This window comes from Microcaecilia unicolor, chromosome 5 (assembly GCF_901765095.1).
Source record: "Microcaecilia unicolor chromosome 5, aMicUni1.1, whole genome shotgun sequence".
NCBI lineage: Eukaryota > Metazoa > Chordata > Amphibia > Gymnophiona > Siphonopidae > Microcaecilia > Microcaecilia unicolor.
The window spans coordinates 24,470,453-24,489,139 of NC_044035.1; the positions used below are offsets into that span (position 1 = coordinate 24,470,453).

At 49.8% G+C, this 18,687-nt stretch overlaps 1 protein-coding gene across 1 annotated transcript in view; it reads right to left on the bottom strand.

Moving 5' to 3' along the window:
- The window catches only part of SMC3 (structural maintenance of chromosomes 3), a 190,643-nt gene that overhangs the window by 96,014 nt on the left and 75,942 nt on the right, over positions 1-18,687 (bottom strand). Inside the window, exons 13-14 of the mRNA XM_030202767.1 lie at positions 15,100-15,313; positions 4,749-4,852 (exon numbers count right to left, since the gene is read on the bottom strand). Of these exons, the coding sequence (XP_030058627.1) occupies positions 4,749-4,852; positions 15,100-15,313 (318 nt within the window). The remainder of the gene's footprint in view (positions 1-4,748; positions 4,853-15,099; positions 15,314-18,687) is intronic.

Consider the following 18,687-nt stretch of genomic DNA (forward strand, 5'->3'; position numbering starts at 1 on the left):
AGGCCACCTTTGGTGAAAAGCTTTCAACCTCCCTCCGACTGGCAGGTCGCCCGGCACTGACACTTGGATGTCGGCTATGCTCTGCTGGAGCCAGTCAAAAGCTCGTCCCTTGCTTTTGCTGGGGAGCCGAGGGGCCTTGCTGAGGCGCTCGCTGCTGACGAGAGCGAGCGCGCTGGGGCTTAGCCTGGGCCGCAGGCTGTCGAGAAGGAGGATTGTACCTACGCTTGCCAGAAGAGTAGGGAACAGTCTTCCTTCCCCCCAAAAATACCTGTAGAGGTAGAGGCTGAAGGCTGCCGGCGGGAGAACTTGTCGAATGCGGTGTCCCGCTGGTGGAGCTGCTCTACCACCTGTTCGACTTTCTCTCCAAAAATGTTATCCGCACGGCAAGGCGAGTCCGCAATCCGCTGCTGGATTCTATTCTCCAGGTCGGAGGCACGCAGCCATGAGAGCCTGCGCATCACCACACCTTGAGCAGCGGCCCTGGACGCAACATCAAAGGTGTCATACACCCCTCTGGCCAGGAATTTTCTGCACGCCTTCAGCTGCCTGACCACCTCCTGAAATGGCTTGGCTTGCTCAGGGGGGAGCGCATCAACCAAGCCCGCCAACTGCCGCACATTGTTCCGCATGTGTATGCTCGTGTAGAGCTGGTAAGACTGAATTTTGGCCACGAGCATAGAAGAATGGTAGGCCTTCCTCCCAAAGGAGTCTAAGGTTCTAGAGTCCTTGCCCGGGGGCGCCGAAGCATGCTCCCTAGAACTCTTAGCCTTCTTTAGGGCCAGATCCACAACTCCAGAATCATGAGGCAACTGAGTGCGCATCAGATCTGGGTCCCCATGGATCCGGTACTGGGACTCGATCTTCTTGGGGATGTGGGGATTAGTTAAAGGCTTGGTCCAGTTCGCAAGCAATGTCTTTTTTAGGACATGGTGCAAGGGAACAGTGGACGCTTCCTTAGGTGGAGAAGGATAGTCCAGGAGCTCAAACATTTCAGCCCTGGGCTCGTCCTCCACAACCACCGGGAAGGGGATGGCCGTAGACATCTCCCGGACAAAGGAAGCAAAAGACAGACTCTCAGGAGGGGAAAGCTGTCTTTCAGGAGAGGGAGTGGGATCGGAAGGAAGACCCTCAGACTCCTCGTCAGAGAAATATCTGGGGTCTTCTTCCTCTTCCCACGAGGCCTCACCCTCGGTGTCAGACACAAGTTCACGGACCTGTATCTGCAACCGTGCCCGACTCGACTCCGTGGAGCCACGTCCACGATGGGGGCGTCGAGAGGTAGACTCCCTCGCCCGCATCGGCGAAGCTCCCTCCGCCGACGTAGTCGGGGAGCCTTCCTGGGAGGTGACGGCAGCCGGTACCGCACGCGGCACCGACGCCGGAGACCTCACCTCGGGCGATGGGCCAGCCGGCGCCACGCTCGACGGTACCGGTGGCGCAAGCACCGCCGGTACCGGAGGGGTAAGGCGCAACAGCTCTCCCAGAATCTCTGGGGAACGGCCCGGAGGCTCTCGTTCAGAGCGGCTGCAGAGAAAGGCATGGAGGTCGATGCAGGCGTCGACGTCAGAACCTGTTCCGGGCGTGGAGGCTGTTCCGGGCTGTCCAGAGTGGAGCGCATCGACACCTCCTGAACAGAGGGTGAGCGGTCCTCTCGTCGCCGATGCCTGCTGGGTGCCGACTCCTTCGGCGACCCAGAGCTCTCGGTACCGACATGGGAAGGGGACTGGTGACGATGCTTCTTCGACTTCTTGGGACGAAGCATGTCACCGAAGCTTCCCGGCACCGAAGAGGAGGACGTAGAATCCAGCCGTCGCTTCCTCGGGGCCGAGACCGAAGAAGGTCGGTCTCAGGGGGGCTGTACCGCAGGAGCCCTCAGGGTAGGGGGAGACCCACCCGAAGGCTCACCGCCACCAGCAGGGGAATGGACAGCCCTCACCTGCACTCCAGACGAAGCACCACCGTCCGACGACATCAGCAGACGAGGTCCCGGTACCACCGACGTCGATGCAGCTGTCCGATGTCTCGGCGCACTCGATGTACTGGCCGCCGAGGTTGAAGGTCTGGACGCTGAAGACGTCGATGCACTCGATACCCCCGGTGCCGATGCCGACGAAGAGCCCGAGAACAAAATGTTCCACTGGGCTAACCTCGCTACCTGAGTCCGCCTTTGCAAAAGGGAACACAGACTACAGGCCTGAGGACGGTGCCCAGCCCCCAGACACTGAAGACACGACGCGTGCCTGTCAGTGAGCGAGATTACCCGGGCGCACTGGGTGCACTTCTTGAAGCCGCTGGAAGGCTTCGATGTCATGGGCGGAAAAATCACGCCGGCGAAATCGAAAGACGAAATGGCGAAATTTGGCACCAGCAAAATAGGAAATTTCGACCGGGGCCTAAGTAAGGCCTACCCCGACGACGAAAGAAAACTTAACGGGGCGAAAAAACTCGAAGTAGAGGAAGGAAAACCCCAAAAGAGGTTAATCCAAACAATTTTAGGAGTTTCTCACAGAAACGAGTCGAAAACGAAGCGCGAGGTCGACTTTTCGGGGCACGCACGGTAAAACACAACCGTACCAAGCGCGGAGAAAAGAGGGACTGGCCGGCACAAGCCGGTTTCGGGCGGGAAGACGGCCGCGCATGCGCGGTGCGCATTGGCGCGCGAGGACTAGCAAAGGCCTTTGCTAGTGAAGATTCCGATTGGAGGGGCTGCCGTGGACGTCACCCATCAGTGAGAACAAGCAGCCTGCTTGTCCTCGGAGAACAAGACTTTTTTTTTTTTTTAGATATATTAGTGATAGGAGGATGTGCAAAAGTGGCATTGTGAGACTCAAAGGTGAAGGGGAGGAATATGTGGAAGCTGATAAAGATCAGGTGGAATTGCTTAACAAATCTTTCTGTTCTGTGTTCACAGCTGAAGGGCCAGGATCAGGACCGCAGAAGACAGACACAAATAGGAATGGAGGGGGGTAGCCCCTGAACGATTTTCATTGGATTGTGCTTGTGAGGTGCTGGCAAAATTAAAGATGGACAAAGCGATGGGGCCAGATGGCATACATCCAAGGGTTCTAAAGGAACTTAAGGAAGTTCTAGTGGCTCTGCTGGCTGACCTTTTCAATGCTTCTCTAGAGCTGGGAGTGGTCCCTCTCCACAGAAGTAAGGGGTTGGGAACTACAAGGCCGGTAAATCTGACTTCTATGGTGAGTAAATTAATGGAAATTAGTGGAGGAGTGGCCTAGTGGTTAGGGTGGTGTACTTTGGTCCTGGGGAACTGAGGAACTGAGTTCGATTCCCACTTCAGGCACAGGCAGCTCCTTGTGACTCTGGGCAAGTCACTTAACCCTCCATTGCCCCATGAAGCCGCATTGAGCCTGCCATGAGTGGGAAAGCGCAGGGTACAAATGTAACAAAAATAAAATAGATACTATTGGAGATTCTACATGGAATGTTGCTACTATTGGAGATTCTACATGGAATGTTGCTATTCCACTAGCAACATTCCATGTAGAAGGCTGCGCAGGCTTCTGTTTCTGTGAGTCTGACGTCCTGCACGTACCTGCGCGGCCACATTGGTGATCTGCAAGGGCCGACTTCTACGTAGAAGAATAGCAACATTCCATGTAGAATCTCAAATAGTAGCAACAGTGGAGGAGTGGCCTAGTGGTTAGGATGGTGGACTTTGGTCCTGAGGAACTGAGTTCGATTCCCACTTCAGGCACAGGCAGCTCCTTGTGACTCTGGGCAAGTCACTTAACCCTCCAATGCCCCATGTAAGCCGCATTGAGCCTGCCATGAGTGGGAAAGCGCGGGGTACAAATGTAACAAAAATAAAATAAATAAAAATTTAAAACAGAGAATGGTAAAGGTTTTGGAATCCAATGGATTACAGGACCCAAGGCAAAATGGTTTCACTAGAGACAGGTCTCATCAGACAAATCTGATTAATTTTTTTGACGGGTGACCCTGAGTGTTGGATCGAGGGAGAACACTTGATGTGGAGTATTTCGATTTTAGCAAAGTCTTTGATATTGTTCTGTATGGACGACTAATAAATAAACTGAGTGCCCTCGATATGGGCTCTAAAGTGACTTGACTGGGTTAGGAACTGGTTGAGTGGAAGACGACAGAGGTTAGTGGTAAATGGAGCTCATTCTGAGAAAAATGGATGTTATGGGAGGTGTGCCACAAGGTTCCGTTCTTGGGGCGGTTTTTAAAATATTTTAGTAAGCGATATTGCTGAAGGGCAGTCTGGTAAGGCTTGCCTCTTTGTGGATGATAGCAAAATATGCAACAGGGTAGACACCCCTGATGTTGTGGATAAACAAAATGAGGAACGAACTAGCAAAGCTAGAGGAATGGTCTGGAATTTGGCAGCTTACATTTAATGCTAAAAAAAAAATGCAGGGTCATGCATTTGGACTGCAAAGACCACAGGGAATGGTACAATGTGAATCACATGTTTTCCCTTTTTTTTTTATGTACATGAATGTGTCCTCTCTATTTTATTAATATAGGTGTGCCTTGGGCTTGAAACAGTTGGGAAATACTAATCTTTTACCATTATGGTTCTCAATGAGAAGAGTGAGATCTAGATTTAAAAAAAAAAATTGCTCAATTTTATGGCAGAATTTTTACAAGCTGGGAGAGGTAAAAAACCAAAGTCCTGAACAACTAAATTTGCATTAAAACAAAACAAATATCCATCAACTTGTCACAGATATATAAAAAAAAATAACTTCTGCACTACTGACTTTCTTTCGCTCTGCAGTTCATCTTTTCTGTTTTTCACTTCATAATATTTTTTGTCCAGTTCTTCTACACGAGCCTTTACTTCACTGAGATCTTGGTCCAGTTTCTAGTATGGAAAGAAAAAAAGAAAGAAGACATCTATAAGTAAAACTCGCAACTGGAATCCACATTCTACCCATCTTAGGATTTGTATTTTAGATTTTATTAGATATCCCTGCCCAAGAAGACTTACAATCTAAGCACCTTGTACTTCTACTCTACATTCAAGTCTATAAAACTCTGGGACAGGGCTGAAACCTCAAAGGCCTGTTTCAATAAAGTCCCTATACAATGATCTTGAGGGTCCTTAAAGGCAGTGCCCCCCCTTCCACTAAAATAGACATCTTTTTGGTAACTACTGGGGCAACGGTATCTACCTTTGGAAGCCTCAGAAGCTCTTCTTCAGCCATAGGAATTGGATACAATCTGGCCACCTTCAAACCCACATCTGGGTGTTCCATTCTGCCGTTATCTACTTTAGTGCCCATAAACTGGGAAGGCCTGACCTGGCTTTTTAATATTTGCCTTGAAAATAAGAGAGGGCAACTCATCCCTATGAAAATGCCAGACCATGGATGCATCTTCTCCAGGGGGAATCTCCAACTGATCCAGTCCTCCTGGTCCCCCAAACTGGTATAAGAAACAAGTCCCACCACCCTCTTTAATTCTAAGTGCACCTCTTCTGCTTCTGGAAATTTACCACCACCAAGCGGGATCTCTTAAATACAGGGGGCTCTGCTCTAGTGAAATCCTGTCCCCTAACAGACTGCGCAGGTTCTGACACGGACACCTTCTTTATCAAAAATGCTTTGTGCCTAAGCAAAATAAACTCAGGCAAAAAACCTGACTCCATCCTTTGGAGTGCTTTGGTTCTCCTCTGCCAGAATAAAACACTAGTTCCCTTCAGGGCAACTGAACGGCTGAGGACTGGAGGCCCTTGAACGCTGACCACCTCCTCTGGATGACAGAATTTCCCGCCTCAGCAAAAGGCTTATAGAGGGAGCCCCAGGCCTTTTTCATCTTTTGTGGCTCATCTCTGCCTGCTGCGAGAAACAAAGAAGAGGCTTTGGCCTTTAAGAGACTGCACTCATGGCACTGCCCACCTGCCCTAACCGCCTGATGGGCGCCACCACCTTGCTACTGCTTCTGACACAGATCACACCTTAGTCTGAGGTAAACAATGGATAAACACTCTATTCCCACCCACCACCACAGCTTACTCTGGCTCCAATGCTGGTCACAGAGGAAAATATACCACTCTTTAGCTGCTCAGCACACTGTTTTTTTGTTGTTGTTTTTTTTTTTAAATAAATACTAATGTCATACGTAGTTCCTAGAGGTTTTCACAGGCCCCCACTCTTGAGTAGGAGACAGGCGCACACAGCTCATCCAAAATCCCCCAGAGGGGCAATTACGAGCAGGAACACCATCAGGCTTATTTTCGAAAGATAAGGGTGCCCATCTTTCGACACAAATCGGGAGATGGGCGTCCTTTTCTCAGGGTCGCCCAAATCGGAATAATCGAAAGCCGATTTTGGGCATCCCCAACTGCTTCCCGTCGCGGGGACGACCAAAGTTCCCGGGGGCATGTCGGAGGTGTAGCAAAGGCAGGACTGGGGCGTGCCTAACAGATGGGCGTCCTCGAGCGATAATGGAAAAAGGAAGGGCGTCCCTGACAAGCACTTGGCCGACTTTACTTGGTCCATTTTTTCTTACGACCAAACCTCAAACAAGTGCCCGAACTGACCAGATGACCACCGGAGGGAATCGGGGATGACCTCCCATGACTCTCCCAGTGGTCACTAACCCCCTCCCACCCTGAAAAAAAAAACAACTTTAAACACTTTTTTTGCCAGCCTCAAATATCATACTCAGGTCCATCGCAGTATGCAGGTTCCTTGGCGGGGGGGGGGGGGGGGGGGGGGGGAGTGTGTGTGTCAGCGGAGGCATAGCGAAGGTGTGGACGTCCTTCTTTCAAACATTTTGGACATCCTGAACTGCCCCCCCCCACAGGGACGGCCAAATTTCAAGGGAGTGGAGTGGAGGAGTGGCCTAGTGGTTAGAGCACTGGTCTTGCAATCCAGAAGTGGCCGGTTCAAATCCCACTGCTGCTACTTGTGATCCAAAATCCAAATAAATAAATAAAGGGGGTATCAGAGGCACAGCAAAGGCATGGACGTCCTTCTCACAGAAACATCCACATTTTGGACGTCCTCAACTGCCCGTCGCAGGGACAGAGGCATAGCGAAGGCGCCTAAAACATGGACATCCTTCACCCATACTCAAAAAAAAAAAAAAAAAAGACGTCCCTGATGAGCACTTGGACGTTTTCACCTGGACTTGTGTTTTTTTAAGGTTGTAGACGGCTATTATACACGCAGCTTGTCTGCATGTATGAAGCCGTCTTTGGCATGCGCAGAGCAGCCATGCATAACGCTTGGCTGCTCTGCACTGCCTTCCCCTCCTTAGGAAGGAAATCGTGTGCAAATGAGCTAACAGCGTGCAGCTCATTTGCATGCGATTTCCTTCATGCATGCCCGTTCCTTTCCGAATCACTAAGGGATCGGTAAGGGAAGGGCTTTTTCCGTTCATTTAGTGCATCAGTTAGTCCACTGCAGTGCCCCCTAGGGTGCCCGGTTGGTATCCTGGCATGTCAGGGGGACCAGTGCACTACAAATGCTGGCTCCTCCCACGACCAAATGAGTTGGATTTGGTCGTTTTGGAGATGGGCGTCCTCAGTTTCCATTATCGCCAAAAACTGGGGACGACCATCTCAACATTTATGTCGACCATCTCTAAGGTTGACCTAAATGTTGAGATTTGGGCATCCCCGACCGTATTATCGAAACAAAAGATGGTCGCCCATCTTGTTTCGATAATACGTGTTTCCCCGCCCCTTCGTGGGGACATCCTGCGAGGACGCCCTTGGGAAAACTTGGGTGCCCTGTTCGATTATGCCCCTCCATATCACTTAATAGCATACTGGCTTACAGGGTTCCGCTTGGTTTGCAATTTCTTCCCACAGGCGCTGAAATGTGACTTGTTGATACTGAATAAAGCACTTCCTGGCAGGTACAGTCCATCCACTCACTGATTTATTCATTAGTCGATTTGATTCAGTTAATCCCTTTATGAGGAGCTACACCAGATCCCAACAGACGCTAGGGTCCAATTTAAGTTAGGTGTAATGGTTTTTTAATTCTTTATGGAGAGATCCCTTCTACATGATTGATTTGGTTCATTTACTATTAGGCCCTAAATCTGACCGATTGCGCAAGCAAGTTTTGCTGGGTTATCCTACTTTGAAAAAGGTTAAATCTACAAAATTGCTGTTATCTTCATTTTCTTACCAACCCGCTTCTCTATGGAATTTCTTGCTGTTAGAAATCAGAAAAAATAGAAATTCCTAACCCCCTCCCCCCCCCCCCCTTTAACTAAGCTGCACTGGCGGCTGCTGTGTGCTAATGCCGACACAGTCCATTCACTTTGAAAGGACTGTGTCAGAATTGCCGCATGGCTTAGTAAACGGGAGGTGTAGATTTTAGAAAAATGCTTAAGACTTTTATTTCACAAATTTGTAATACCAGATGGAAATTGATTTGGATTTTTTTTTGGTATCTGTTGTTTTATCTTTTTTGTGAACTCCTTGACAAATGGTTCAATTATATATAGATATGTAATCTGCAATGATTTTTAGTATTTTTGGGCTACAAGCTCTGTATAATAATAACTAGATGTGACACACCTAGGGCCAATTAGAGCATGACCTCCCAACTCCAGTCGAGTGTAGAACCTTTCCACAAGCACCTCAGAACTATATGCATAAGGTAAAATTATGTATAATCATACCTGATAATTTTCTTTCCATTAATCATAGCTGATCAATCCATAGACTGGTGGGTTGTGTCCATCTACCAGCAGGTGGAGATAGAGAGCAAACTTTTGCCTCCCTATATGTGGTCATGTGCTGCCGGAAACTCCTCAGTATGTCGATATCAAAGCTCCATCCGCAGGACTCAGCACTTAGAGAATTACACCCACGAAGGGACACTCTGCCCAGCTCACCACCGCCGAAACGGGGGAGGGGAATTAACCCAGCTCATCCCCACACAAGTGGGGGAGGGGAATCCGTCCAGCTCATCCCCGCGGAGCGGGGGAGGGACACCACACCCGCCGATGCGGGGGGATCTGGCTTATCCTGCAACCGCAACCGCGGGAGGAGCTGACTGACCCTAACACCGCCGAAGCGGGAGGGGTACAAAGCTGCCCTACAGCCGCACGAAGCGGGAGGGAGTGCCGGCAGAATTTATGTCTCAATCCAGCCCCGTAAAACGGAGGGGAGAGGAATGCAGCAGCTCACTGTAACACAAACTCGTCTTAACTCTTGAAGAATCCAAGTGAAAAAACTTGAACACGAAGTCTTTCTGAAGTAACTGAAGACTAAACTTGAACCTGAAATGCAACCAGAATAAAAACAGTACAGATATCTGGGAGGGGCTATGGATTGATCAGCTATGATTAATGGAAAGAAAATTATCAGGTATGATTATACATAATTTTACCTTCCATATCATCAAGCTGATCAATCCATAGACTGGTGGGATGTACCGAAGCAGTACTCACCCAGGGCGGGACATAGAAATCCCTGACCTCAACACTGAAGCTCCAAACCGGGCCTCCGCCCGTGCAGCCACAGTCAAACGGTAATGCTTGGAGAATGTATGAGCCGAAGCCCAAGTTGCCGCCTTGCATATCTCTTCCAAGGAGACGGATCCGGCCTCTGCCATCGAGGTCGCCTGAGCTCTCGTGGAGTGAGCCTTCAGCTGGATAGGCGGCACCTTCCCTGCGGCCACATAAGCCGCTGCAATGGCTTCCTTGACCCATCTTGCCACTGTAGGCTTAGCAGCCTGCAGACCCTTACGAGGACCTGCAAACAGGACAAACAGATGATCCGATTTCCGGAAATCATTGGTCACTTCCAAGTATCTGATGATGACTCGTCTCACATCCAGATATTTAAGAGCAGAGTACTCCTCTGGGTAGTCCTCCCTGCGAAAGGAAGGGAGACATAGCTGCTGATTCACATGGAAGCGAGAAACAATCTTGGGCAGGAAGGAAGGCACTGTGCGAATAGTCACTCCTGCCTCAGTGAACTGTAGAAAAGGCTCTCGACATGAGAGCGCCTGGAGCTCGGAAACTCTTCTGGCTGAAGTGATAGCCACCAAAAAGACTGCTTTCAACGTCAGGTCTTTCAGAGATGCCCTTGACAAGGGTTCAAACGGCGGCTTCTGCAATGCTCTTAGCACCAGGTTGAGATTCCACGCAGGCACCACTGAGTGCAGAGGAGGGCGCAGGTGATTAACCCCCTTGAGAAAGCGCACCACATCTGGCTGCGAAGCCAGGGAAGCACCCTTCAGGCGGCCCCTGAAGCAAGCCAGAGCCGCTACCTGGACCTTAAGGGAACTGAGCGACAGGCCTTTGTCCAGACCTTCTTGCAGGAACGCCAACACTGAAGAAATTGGAGCAGTGAAAGGAGAAAGAGAGCCTGCTTCACACCACGCTGCAAAGATACGCCAAACCCTGGCGTAAGCAGTAGAAGTAGAGCGTTTCCTCGCTCTCAGCATAGTGGCGATGACCTTGTCTGAGAAGCCCTTCTTCCTCAGACGCTGCCGCTCAATAGCCAGGCCGTAAGACCAAAGGGGGAGGGATCCTCCATCACCACGGGACCCTGATGTAACAGGCCCTGCTCCACTGGCAGCCGCAGAGGATCGTCGACTGAGAGCCTGATCAAGTCCGCATACCAGGGACGCCTGGGCCAATCCGGACCCACCAGGATTATCCTGCCGGGATGCTTTGCCACCCGGTCTAGTACCCTGCCCAACATGGGCCAGGGCGGGAACACATAGAGAAGCTCTTGTGTCGGCCATTGTTGGAGAAGAGCATCTACTCCCAGGGATCGAGGGTCCCGTCCTCTGCTGAAGAAGCGCGGCACTTGGCAATTGGCCGATGACGCCATAAGATCTAGGCTCGGCTGGCCCCAGCGCTTTGTGATGTCCAAGAACGCCTGAGCAGATAGCTGCCACTCTCCGGACTCCAAGGTATGGCGACTGAGAAAGTCCGCCTTGACATTCATGACTCCGGCAATGTGGGCCGCTGACAGCTGTTCCAGGTTCGCTTCCGCCCACTGGCATAGACTCATAGCTTCCTTGGCTAGAGGTGCGCTCTTGGTACCTCCCTGGCGGTTGACATAGGCCACAGCCGTGGCATTGTCCGACAGGACCCGTACAGGCTTCAACACCAGTACCGGGATGAACTCCAAAAGCGCCAACCGAATGGCTCTGAGTTCCAGGAGGTTGATAGACCACTTTGCCTCTGCAGGAGACCAGAGCCCCTGCGCTGTCCTTCCCAAGCAGTGGGCTCCCCAGCCCGATAACGAGGCGTCCGTCGTGACGACAATCCACTCTGGGGACACCAGAGGCATTCCCGCAGACAACTTGCCTGTCTGCATCCACCAGCTCAGCGCCTTGCGCACTGCTGGATCCAAGGGAAGACGCACCGCATAATCCTCCGACATCGGAGTCCAGCGCTGCAGCAGAGAGTGTTGTAGTGGTCTCATATGAGCCCTGGCCCAGGGCACTACTTCCATCGTGGCCGTCATAGAGCCCAACAGCTGCACATAGTCCCAAGCCCGAAGAGGAGAGGCTACTAGGAACTGGTCCACCTGAGCCTGAAGCTTGACAATCCGATTGTCTGGCAGGAACACTCTGCCCACTTGGGTGTCGAATCGAACTCCCAGATACTCCAGGGACTGAGTCGGGCGCAGCTGGCTCTTCTCCCAGTTGATGATCCATCCCAGGGAGCTCAAAAGAGCAACTACCCGGTCCACAGCTTTGCCGCACTCTGCATAAGAGGGGGCTCGGATCAACCAGTCGTCCAGATAAGGATGGACTTGTACTCCTTCCTTTCGCAGGAAGGCCGCTATGACCACCATTACCTTGGAAAAGGTCCGCGGAGCAGTAGCCAACCCGAACGGGAGGGCTCTGAACTGGAAGTGTCGGCCCAGACTGCAAAACGCAGAAAGCGTTGATGAGGAGGCCAGATGGGAATATGCAGGTACGCTTCCTTGATGTCCAAGGATGCCAGGTACTCCCCTGCCTTCACTGCCGCTATAACAGAGCGGAGAGTCTCCATGCGAAAGTGCCGCACTTTCAAGGCCCGATTGACCCCTTTGAGGTCGAGGATAGGCCGGACAGAACCTCCTTTCTTTGGTACCACAAAGTAAATGGAGTAACGCCCCTTGCCAAGCTGACTTTCTGGCACCGGAACGACCGCACCCAGGCGGATCAGATTGTCCAAAGTCTGCTGCACTGCCACAGCTTTGACCGGAGACTTGCAGGGAGAGAGTACAAACCCGTCTCTTAAGGGTCGGCAGAACTCTAGCTTGTAGCCGTCTCTGATGACTTCCAGCACCCAAGCGTCTGAAGTTATTGTGGTCCACTCGCCCAGAAACGAGGACAGCCGTCCTCCAATCTGCACTGGGGCGTGGACCAATACCCCGTCATTGGGTACGAGACCCTGGGGGAGGACCGGAGGGAGCACCTCCGGGACGGCGGTCTCTGCGAAAGGAATGCTGCTTGGGGGAGAAATTCCTCTTAAAGGAAGAGGGGGCAGAAGCACCCGACCTGCCCGGGCGGTACCGACGGGCTTCCTGAAACCGTCCTCTGGAGGTACCAGGACGAGCACTAGCCCGAGCCCTGACCTCCGGTAACTTCTTGCCCTTAGACGTGCCGAGATCGGTCACGATTTTGTCCAGCTCGACCCCAAAGAGCAGCTTGCCTTTAAAAGGCAATCTAGCCAGGCGGGATTTTGAGGCGTGGTCAGCAGACCAATGTTTCAGCCAAAGCCACCGCCGCGCAGAGACAGTCTGAGCCATGCCTTTAGCTGAGGCTCTCAAGACATCATACAGCAAGTCTGCCAAATAGGCTAAGCCCGATTCCAGGGCTGGCCAATCATCCCTCAAGGAATGATCCAAGGGGGAAGCCCGCTGCACCATAGTCAGGCACGCCCTGGCCACATAGGAGCCGCAAACTGAGGCCTGCAAACTTAAAGCAGCCGCCTCAAAGGACGACCTTAAGGCCGCCTCCAATCTCCTGTCTTGGGCGTCCTTTAGGGCCGTGCCACCTTCCACCGGCAATGCCGTTTTCTTAGTCACCGCAGTGATTAAAGAATCCACGGTAGGCCACAGATAGGCCTCACGTTCACTCACAGCCAAAGGATAGAGGCGGGACATAGCCCTAGCCACTTTAAGGCTCGCTTCTGGGACATCCCATTGAGCCGAAATTAAGGTGTGCATGGCATCATGCACGTGGAAGGTTCTAGGCGGGCGCTTCGTCCCCAGCATAATGGCAGAGCCAACAGGGGCTGAGGGAGAGACGTCCTCCGGAGAGGATATCTTCAAAGTGTCCATGGCCTGTAACAACAGGTTGGGCAAATCCTCTGGGCGAAAAAGCCGCGCTGCAGAGGGGTCATCCGCTCCATCCGAGCGGGGATCCGTCTCCTCCAAGGAATCCGCAAAGGACCGTTGGGAGACCTCAGACACGCTGCCCTCATCTACATCGGAGGAGACAAATTCCTCCAAGGCCTGGGAATCAACCCGAGGGCGTTTACCTCTGGGAACCTCAACCTCTTTACCAGAGGAGGGAGCGGGGGCAGTGTTGTGCATGAGGAAGGCCCGATGCAGCAGCAAAACAAACTCGGGGGAGAAACCCCCCAGACTGTGCACTTCCGCAGCCTGGGCAACAGCCCTAGGCGCGCTCTCAACCGGCGCTCGCAACAGCGGGGGAGAGACATGCTGCGCATCCAAAATGGCGTCCGGCGCGAAACTCCGCGAAGGAGCCGCGCGGGAAGAACGGCTCTTAACTTTAGCCGCTTCTGTGCCGTCGCCCAAATTAAGGGCGTTCATGGCATTAATGTCTCCAACCTCAAGGGCGGCCCAAGAAGAAGCCGTCCGAGCCGCGTGGCCGGCCAAGATGGCGGAGGCGAGGAGCGGGGGATGGGCGTTTATGGCGGGAAAAACCGCCACGCCGGAGGAAGGACCAGGACATGCATCGGTCGCGAAACTGTCACCCACCAAGGGCGAATCAGGCTTGAAGACCCCCGCATCCCCTCTAGAAGCGCTCGAGCGACCCGGGGAGCGACCCTTTGCGCCCTCGCCCTCCGACGCCATGTGCCACGAGGAGAAGAATCGGGGAACCCCCGCCCGCTATAAAAAGGTAAAATTACCTGCTGTCCGCTCCGAGTTGTAACGACCTGGTGTCTCAGTGAGTAGCTGCAATAGACGCTTAAATAAACGTCGAAATAAACGCCTTTAAGGCCGTTCAAATTTTTTTTTTTTTTTTTTTTTAACGGAGCCAGCGGGAGGGGGGAGAAAAGGAGGGACCTGGCACCACCAGGTTTGCACTTGCTCAAAAGAGCCCTCAACCCCAGGCACTCAACAAAACCTAAAAATTAGGCTTGGAGGCCTAGCCAGAGCTGCTGCTGTGTGTGACCACCACCTGCTGAGATAGAGAACATACTGGGGAGTTTCCGGCAGCACATGACCACATATAGGGAGGCAAAAGTTTGCTCTCTATCTCCACCTGCTGGTAGATGGACACAACCCACCAGTCTATGGATTGATCAGCTTGATGATATGGAAATATTAATTTTTTTAGTCTGGAAAACAACCAAACTACAACAATGCTAAGCCTTCTAGACTTGCCCAGACTGCTGACCTACCATTTAATGGAGGCTGAGAAATACTAACTGGATCAGAACTGCATAGAATACTTATACAGTGTGATATCATTAGTCAAAAGTTCTCAGTTTCCAACTGCTGGCAGGCAAACCCATTCATCTGGACTGCTCTTGTGGAATGATAAGGAACTAGCAGCTATAACAGTAACATAGTAGATGGCGGCAGATAAAAACCTGTACGGTCCATCCAGTCTGCCCAACAAGATAAACTCATTATATGTGATGCTTTGTATGTAATACTCGTCCTTGATTTGTCCTTGCCATTTTCAGGGCACAGTCCGTAGAAGTCTGCCCAGCACTGGCTTTGCTTTCCCAATTACCAGTGTTGCCGCCCAATCTCCACTAACCTTCTGTGGTTATCACCACCAGTGTGGTGTCTGCTGAATGCCGAGTCATCTAAAATTTAAAACCACAAATCTGGAATCCAGGGCTTTCGCATTAAAGAAATATTTAGTGGGTAACAGGTCAGCCTAAAATATACTAATTTTAAAAGGTTATGATAATTTAAGTAGTTCTTACAGTATACTGCTCCAAATTCTTCTCCTTATTTGCTTCTGTATCTTCTAAATCTTTGTGTATGGCTGCAATCTGCCTTTTCTTGTCATTAATAGCTTGATCTAGGGATTTGAGCTCTTTTTTAATCCACTTGTCGCGTTCCTCTTTGGATGTAAACTGGCTGCCCCGACCTTGTTTAGCGTACAAGTCTGTTCTTTCCTGTGTAGCTTGAGCCAATCTAAATTGAAAGACAAAGAAACAATTCCAACAAAATTCAGAAAAGCTGTACAGTATTAATTATTCTTCAGAAATAAAACTGCCCTCAACATTGACTACAATGTTAAGGAGTAAAAATACAAAGAAAGCTAACTAGAGACTAAGGTAAAATTTGGTCTTACCTAATAAATCCCTTTCCTTGTTTACAGCTAGACCACTTCAGGCAAACAGGCTATATTGTCCTACCAACAAATGGAGACAGCCTGGAATTTGTCAGTATACTAATGCCAAAGGCAATGTTTAACAAACTAATATACATTAAAAGAAAATTCAAGAAGCCTCTATACTTCTAAACTCAGTCCTCAGGACACAGCTAACCAATCAAGTTTTCAAGATACCTACAACGAATATGCACAAGATACATTTGCATACAGTTGAGTTGGTGCATGTAAATTTATCTCATACATATTCACTGTGGATATCCTAAGAACCTGACTGGCTAGATATATCCCAAGGACTGGGTTGAGAACCCCTGCCCTATGGGACCCCCTCTGCAGATGTAATAAGTTACAAATCAGAAATACAGAACAGAGCAAGCAAGGCAGATGCTGCACCTGATTCTTCAAACACTACAGCCTTCCTGGGTGAGCCCTGGATTGATCTAGCAGGCATCAAGAAAAGGAAATTATCAGGTAAGACCAAATTTCTGTTTCCTTTTCCTGCTAGACCAGTTCAGACCAATAGGATGTACAAAAGCTGTATTCCTGAGGCTGGGAGGAAGACAAGGCTCTCTCCAACACTGCTCTGTCAAAGGAACTATTAAGCCTGGCCCAGGCATCAATTTTGCAGTGTCTCGCAAAGGAATGCAGTAACAGCTAAGACACTGCCCTGCAGATATCTTCCGGAGCTACCACCTGGCCTCTACCCAGGAGGTCACTAGAGACTTTGTAGAATGAGCCCTGCCGATACTATCTTCTGGTTGAACATATATACTGCCTGAATAGTTGCCTTAATCCAGTGTGCCAAAGAGAACTTGAAAGTTGCCTCCGCTTTGAATAGACCATTAAACAAGAATAAGAGCCGAGTGGACTTCTGGAATGAGTTCGTCATCTTGTGTCAGGTGAATAGCCAAACTTATGAAGCACCCAGGCCAACCATGTCTTCATACTTTTCAAAAATACTGGAAGAGAAACTACCTGATTCATATGGAAAGGAGAGACAATCTTATGAAAGAAGGAAAGTACCATGTGAACAGAAAAAGAGTTGGCTGTGAATGATAAATAGTGATCCCTGCAAGTAAAGGTCAGCCATGATGAGACCCATCTGGTTGAGCAGATAGCCACAATAAATACCGAGGTCGATACTGAAAGTGATTTAACTGGGTAGGAGAGGCTCCTGACTAGTAACATCACATTGGCTGGCCCTAGAGCAAATATTCAGCATCCCTTAACCAGATAGTTCTGCTTAGTATCTGCTCTGACCACCACAGCACTATCCATAAGTGCTGGTGCAGTCCGGGGCGGAGCCAGGAGTTACTGAGGCATTGCCAATATTCAGCGGCAGTAGCAGCCACCTTGCGCCTGGATATTCAGTGTCAGTACCTGGACAAGGACTGGCATTGAATATCCAGGGTTAATTGAGCTTGCAGCAGCCCGTTTAAAGAAATGCTGACCACCGATAGCAACTGGACATTTTTAAGTCTTGTCTCCTGATAATGCTAGTTGGTGAAACATGGACCATTGTTATTGAATTGAAAACAATTTTTTGTTTGAATGGACACTGAGTGGGTTTGGATTTTAATCATCACACAGAAAAATTACATTGGATCCTACTATAGGGTTTTGGAAGATAACCTTGAAAAAAAGCACCATGCGAAATCATCGATCAGACAAGTGGTCATTTTTCTTTCATCTGACCAATTGAAGTTTGATGAATATTGGACAATTATTATCAGAATCCGTGCTGCTATGATGGGATAACTGCAGTTTAACCAATAGCAGGATAAACACACTGACACTGAGCACCTTTCACATAAATAAATAATGCTGAAATAGTTGGTGAGCAAGTGCAAGGTGATGCATGTGGGGAAAAAGAACCCGAATTATAGCTACGTCATGCAAGGTTCCACGTTAGGAGTTACGGACCAAGAAAGGGATCTGGGTGTCGTCGTCGATAATACACTGAAACCTTCTGCTCAGAGTGCTGCTGCGGCTAGGAAAGCGAATAGAATGTTGGGTATTATTAGGAAAGGTATGGAAAACAGGTGTGAGGATGTTATAATGCCATTGTATCTCTCCATGGTGCGACCGCACCTTGAGTATTGTGTTCAATTCTGGTCGCCGCATCTCAAGAAAGATATAGTAGAATTGGAAAAGGTGCAGCGAAGGGCGACTAAAATGATAGCGGGGATGGGACGACTTCCCTATGAAGAAAGACTAAGGAGGCACAACTATTCAGCTTGGAGAAGAGACTGCTGAGGGGAGACATGATAGAGGTATATAAAATAATGAGTGGAGTGGAACAGGTGGATGTGAAGCGTCTGTTCACGCTTTCCAAAAATACTAGGACTAGGGGGCATGCGATTAAACTACAGTGTAGTAAATTTAAAACAAATCTGAGAAAATCTTTCACCCAACGTGTAATTAAACTCTGGAATTCATTGCCGGAAAATGTGGTGAAGGCGGTTAGCTTAGCAGCGTTTAAAAAGGGGTTGGACGGTTTCCTAAAGGACAAGTCCATAAACCGCTACTAAACGGACTTGGAAAAATCCAAAATCCCAGGAATAACATGTATAGAATGTTTGTACATTTGGGAAGCTTGCCAGGTGCCCTTGGCCGCTGTCGTGGACAAGATGCTGGGCTCGATGGACCCTTGGTCTTTTCCCAGTATGGCATTACTTATGTACTTATGTGGTCTCTATTATGATGTAGTTTCTAGAATATTGGAGACTACACATAATAACATACCCTACAGTGAATTTATTTTGAGTTATACAAAAGTAGGACTAAAGGCACAGAGCATCTAGTTAAGATCCTACTGTGGTGGCCTGCAACAGTGGTTGAATATGATCAGCTCCCCACAAGAACCATATGACATCCTTCTAAGTCACCAAGGAAACACTGTTCACCTTACCTCTGAAACAAGAAAGAATTGCTACTTGAACCTTAAGGAAGTTAAGGCCCCTCTGATCAAACCCACCTTTCGAAACATTAAAATTGGAGAACAGCCCCGCATTCCAGGGAGATAAGACAAGATCTGAACACCAGAGCTCAAACAGTCACCTCACCCAGGCATATGCCAAGGATGTAGAACTTCTGCGTGCTTGTAGTACGGTAATTCTAACCAATGATGAGTAATCCTTTCACATAAGAATGCTATCCACAAGGCATTTGAATC